The following is a 5,058-nucleotide window of genomic DNA, read 5'->3' as shown; positions in this document are numbered from 1 at the left end:
AGGGAAAAAAAAACACTTCAACTTGGATGGAGTCACGAGGCAGTGGTCTTCAACTGTCGTCACTTTCATTTGGAACAACATTCATGATGATATTCACGCCACACCACATCAGACGGTTCATTTTAAAGGTGCACTGTGGAGAAAATAGCGTCATCTAGTGGTGACGTTAAATATTCTTGCTAAAACTCCACCACCAAACCACATCAGGCTTCAGTTATTAATCAAATAAAATAATGAGTTATTTTGCTAAAATATTATGATCCAACATGGCCGCCTCCACAAAGAAGACCCCGCCCCTTGACTTAAAGTCTATGAAGGACTAGTTCAGGTGAAAACAACACTTTGGTCTACAACAAACAAAAAAAGTCAAATGTTGTTACATCCTCTTCCTACCACTAGGAAAAATAAAATAATGCATTTATTGTCTCCACCTCAATTCTAAGATGATACAGGATCACCAGGCCAGGGGGCGTCGGGGTCACAATGTGAACATTCTCCAGTCCATCACCATACATATGGGTCATATATGGAGACAAATGACCATTCACACTCATATTCACACCTGTGTCAGTTTATGGTGACCAGTTAACCAAATCCAGAATAGACCTATAAATTTGGTATTTAATACTGGTGTTAGGGAATGCATTATATCAGTGAGTGTACTCACAATGCTACAACGACAAGAATGTGTGTGCGGTGCTCATTTTCGAGCTATTTCCTGTTGTTGTCAGTTGTTTAGCTCCACTCTGGTTAATCAGTGTTTCACTGGTGAACGTTTATTTATATATGGACTGGTGCACGAAGGTTTTTGGTTCCAGAGACGCTGAATTGAACAGGGGTTTGTTAACGACACAGACATCAGAAGATTCTGTACAGTTCACTTCATATGTGGCCTACGTACGGTGTGGTACACAACTGAACCCTCCTCTGAACTGTAAAAGCACATTTCTACCCCTTACAGTAGAAATGTTTGTTTGAACTAATTTGGGAAGAACATTTCCCAAATGAACGTTCTAGAAAGATCATGAACCTGACAGGTTTGGGTCGGTACTCTGGTCTGGGTCAGACCTGCTGATACTGACAAAAATAGATTTTGAACATGCAACATTCATGTTCTTTCACTGAACATGAAGTGAATATAAACGTGAGTCACTGTTACATGACTCACCCAAATGCCACACGTGAACAGCTAATGTGTTCCAGTGACATTTCTACCAGTGTAGAACAGAGGACGTTCAATCAACTCAGGATAAACCACGATGACTGGATGACACGGCCAATCCAGTGAATGAGTTTAAAGTAAACAGTGATTACTGTTGAAACCAGTGCATTAAGATGAGTCCTCATTACCACGTCCACCTTCGTATTGACATCATTTACACCTGTCACAATGTGTTGTAATATCATAGTAACCACGGTAACATACCTTAAAAATGCAGCAAAACTCTGGGCCTAGTAAAATTAGTTTAATTAACTCTCTGTAAACACTGCATGTAACCCACCCCACAGTAAACATTAGTATGGACTGTATACTATAGACTTTTATGCATGTTAAACTCCTAGCCTAATTCGGCCTGCGGGCCTTGGCTTTGACACAGGTAGTCTAAGTGCTTCGGCCCCATTAATTTAATCTTTTAAATATTACACATCACTGTTAACAGGCCGAACATCAACAACATGATCCTCTAAGTGCTGTATGTATTCTGTTATACTGCAGAGTACACAGTCTGTATACCAGGCTGTACATCGCCTCTGCAACGCCGGAGGTCCACACTACAAACATGGAGTACGTCTACACTGTTAGCAACCCAATCCATGTAGACAGGCAGTCCATATGGCTCTACAGTAAATCACATTCAGTTCCTTGCAGATAAAACAGACTTCCCTGGACTGTGGACGTGGGCCGTGTCTGTGTGGCCCATTAATACAACACAATCAGGTTTAGTGCATTTTGTCTTCCAAGAGATGTCGCAGGTGCAATTCCTCTGACAAACTTTCCCATCACTTTCCCGAACAGCTATCGATTAGGTTTCACCTCAGTGGTTAGAGAAGGAGCTTTCTGCTCATGGCCCATTTTTCCTGCTCAAATTGATGAACAGGGAATTGTGGACTGTGGGGAACTCTCTTCCTGCAGCCTCCCTGACTGTTCTGTTTATGTGTGAACACGAGCAACGTGGACTCCTCACTAAGAATGAAGAGTAATCGCAGCAACATTTTAGTACACAACATCGGTACAGGACGATAAAACACAAGTTGTCAACATCCACAGGCTGCAAGCAAGCATGGGTTATCACAGTGCTATAAACTAACCTCCAGTAAAGTCTACTCACAGCTGTGTGGGCCAGACAGTGCATTTGTTTAGAGACGACCTTGTGGATAGTAGTTTTAGAGCTGAAACATGTCCACTCATAGTCCAGGACACCAGGAGTGACCTGTCACAGCCTCTGGTCTCCATTTTCCACGTACTCAGCCAAGCTGTTCAATGCCGTCTCCTCACTTTTTGACTGGAGGACAGTGTCCCCCTTCCTGGACGTCTTTTTAGTCGCTCGTGACAACTTCCTTCTGAAGGTATCTCCAGCCAGGAAGTAAAGAACAGGATCTACGCAGCTGTTGAGGCTGGCCAGCCCCCGTGTCACCTGGTAGGTGGCGTAGACGTGGTTGTTAAAGTCACACATGTCAGGGCTCTGAAAGTACAGCCTGGCCCTCATGTTCAGGTTCTTCATGACGTGAAAAGGCAGGTAGGACACTGCGAAGACGGCCAGCACAATGATCGCTCTTCCTCCTCCTGAGGTGAATATGAAACCTGACAACCTGCATCAACAGGTCAGGTGAGTGAAGTCCGGTTCACGCTTTCATTGACAGAGAAGAGGTCCTAATCACGCAGACGCACAGACAGACCAAGACAGACGCAGGACACCGTCTCTGAACACCAATCTCTCTTATCAGCAGTCCAACAGACCAGCCTGGAAAATATTTCATTCTTCAGCTGTCAGTCTTCCTCCCTCTCTGCTGCTCCATCATTTATTGTTCTCTTTCTCTCCTCACTTCACTTCAAACCTTCTAATCCCTCAAAACCTTTTCCCTCCGATTCAAATACTTAAATCAACTGAGCTGAAGTGAAAGCCGTCCCTCCACCTCCTTGTGCTCTGTTTGGGGCTGAAACATCATTTACTGCTGTTCTTCTTTACTGAAAAATATTTACACTAACAGCATTCCTCAGGTCGGGGATCTGAACTATCATCGGAAGCACTGACAGTACTATTAAGATGCTGGTTTAGATACGTGAGCGGATGAACCCGATAGGACATGCAGCTAAATACTGGACTGTCATGAAGATTAGACAAAAATAAATACGTAAATAAATAAAAGGAACAGATCAGGAAATCTCTTCAATTTCTGTTCCAAACATCAGGGTGAGTTTTTCTCAGAGAGTATGAAAAATCTAAACAGAGTAGAATATTTTTGTGAAACTGCTAATTTAGAAAAGGTCTGATGAAAATGTTCACACGGTGAAACAATCGAGTACTTACAAATATTTCAGGTAAAGTGGTGTATTTGTGAAAGCCCGTCCTAATAGTCGCCTTAAGAAGTTTTTGTCTGTACTTTAAAAAAAAAAAATCGCTCTGCTATCCTTCGACTTGGACTAAAGGAAAGGTCAGTAAAGTCAGGTGCATTCTTGAGTTTTCAGTAAGCAGAATGAAGAGTAATCGCAGCAACATTTTAGTACACAACATCGGTACAGGACGATAAAACACAAGTTGTCAACATCCACAGGCTGCAAGCAAGCATGGGTTATCACAGTGCTATAAACTAACCTCCAGTAAAGTCTACTCACAGCTGTGTGGGCCAGACAGTGCATTTGTTTAGAGACGACCTTGTGGATAGTAGTTTTAGAGCTGAAACATGTCCACTCATAGTCCAGGACACCAGGAGTGACCTGTCACAGCCTCTGGTCTCCATTTTCCACGTACTCAGCCAAGCTGTTCAATGCCGTCTCCTCACTTTTTGACTGGAGGACAGTGTCCCCCTTCCTGGACGTCTTTTTAGTCGCTCGTGACAACTTCCTTCTGAAGGTATCTCCAGCCAGGAAGTAAAGAACAGGATCTACGCAGCTGTTGAGGCTGGCCAGCCCCCGTGTCACCTGGTAGGTGGCGTAGACGTGGTTGTTAAAGTCACACATGTCAGGGCTCTGAAAGTACAGCCTGGCCCTCATGTTCAGGTTCTTCATGACGTGAAAAGGCAGGTAGGACACTGCGAAGACGGCCAGCACAATGATGACCAGGTAGATTGACTTCTGCCGCAGCGGTGCGTTGTTCACGTCGTTGTAGATCAAGGCCTTGACGATCATGCCGTAGCAGCAGAAAATGATGATGAACGGGATGCAGAAGCCAAAAACAGTCAAAGTCATGCTGTAGATGAAGTAGCCTGGTAGCTCGTCCACAGTGGTGGTGTCATAACAAGTGGTGGAATTCCGCTTCAAGGCGGTCCTGGAATAATAAAGGATGGGGGACATACCTATGATGACCACCACCCACACCAGCGCGCTGGTGATGACTGCGTTCTTCTTCTTCAGTCGACCCAGAGACTTGAGTGGGTGGACCACTCCGGTGTACCGGTGCACACTGATGCAGGTCAGAAACAGAATACTTCCATACAGATTCACGTGGAATATAAATCTCTGCAGACGACACAGAATGTCCCCGAATATCCAGTCTGTTTTGTTGAAGTAGTAGAAGATGAGGAACGGCAGCGAGAGAACGTAACAGAAGTCAGCCAGGGCGAGGTTGAACATGTAGACGGAGATGCTGCTCCAGGGTCTCATGTGGCACACGAACATCCAAATGGCCAGACTGTTGCCCACCAGCCCCATGATGAAGACTATGATGTAAACCGTGGGCAGGTAGTAGAACTGGAAGCCTGTCTTGGTGAGGGAACATCCTCGCGTTTGATTGTGGAGATCTGTGACATTCAGCAGGGAGGTTAGGTTCAGGTCTGTGGTCATGGTGTCAGGGCTGGAGGCAGGTCGATTTACTGCAGGGGTGGGGGGGGGGGGGGGGG

At 45.0% G+C, this 5,058-nt stretch overlaps 1 protein-coding gene across 2 annotated transcripts in view; it reads right to left on the bottom strand.

The window, feature by feature from the left end:
- Positions 1–6: 6 nt before the first annotated feature.
- p2ry1 (purinergic receptor P2Y1) overlaps positions 7–5,058 on the bottom strand; it is a 6,716-nt gene continuing 1,664 nt past the window's right edge. The window contains exons 2-3 of one of the 2 annotated variants that reach the window (XM_025055182.1): positions 4,209–5,031; positions 7–2,703 (exon numbers count right to left, since the gene is read on the bottom strand). In XM_025055182.1, coding sequence (XP_024910950.1) covers positions 2,436–2,703; positions 4,209–5,002 — 1,062 coding nt within the window. In that variant the 5' untranslated portion in view covers positions 5,003–5,031 and the 3' untranslated portion in view covers positions 7–2,435. Of the gene's footprint in view, positions 2,704–3,432; positions 5,032–5,058 lie in introns of those variants that run through there. The other variant, XM_008309192.3, reaches the window with a different exon arrangement.

This window comes from Cynoglossus semilaevis, chromosome 4, assembly GCF_000523025.1.
Source record: "Cynoglossus semilaevis isolate Cse_v1.0 chromosome 4, Cse_v1.0, whole genome shotgun sequence".
In the NCBI taxonomy this organism is placed as follows: Eukaryota; Metazoa; Chordata; class Actinopteri; order Pleuronectiformes; family Cynoglossidae; genus Cynoglossus; species Cynoglossus semilaevis.
Note: the sequence above shows the minus strand (reverse complement) of the source record. Positions and strands in the feature narration are given on the sequence as shown.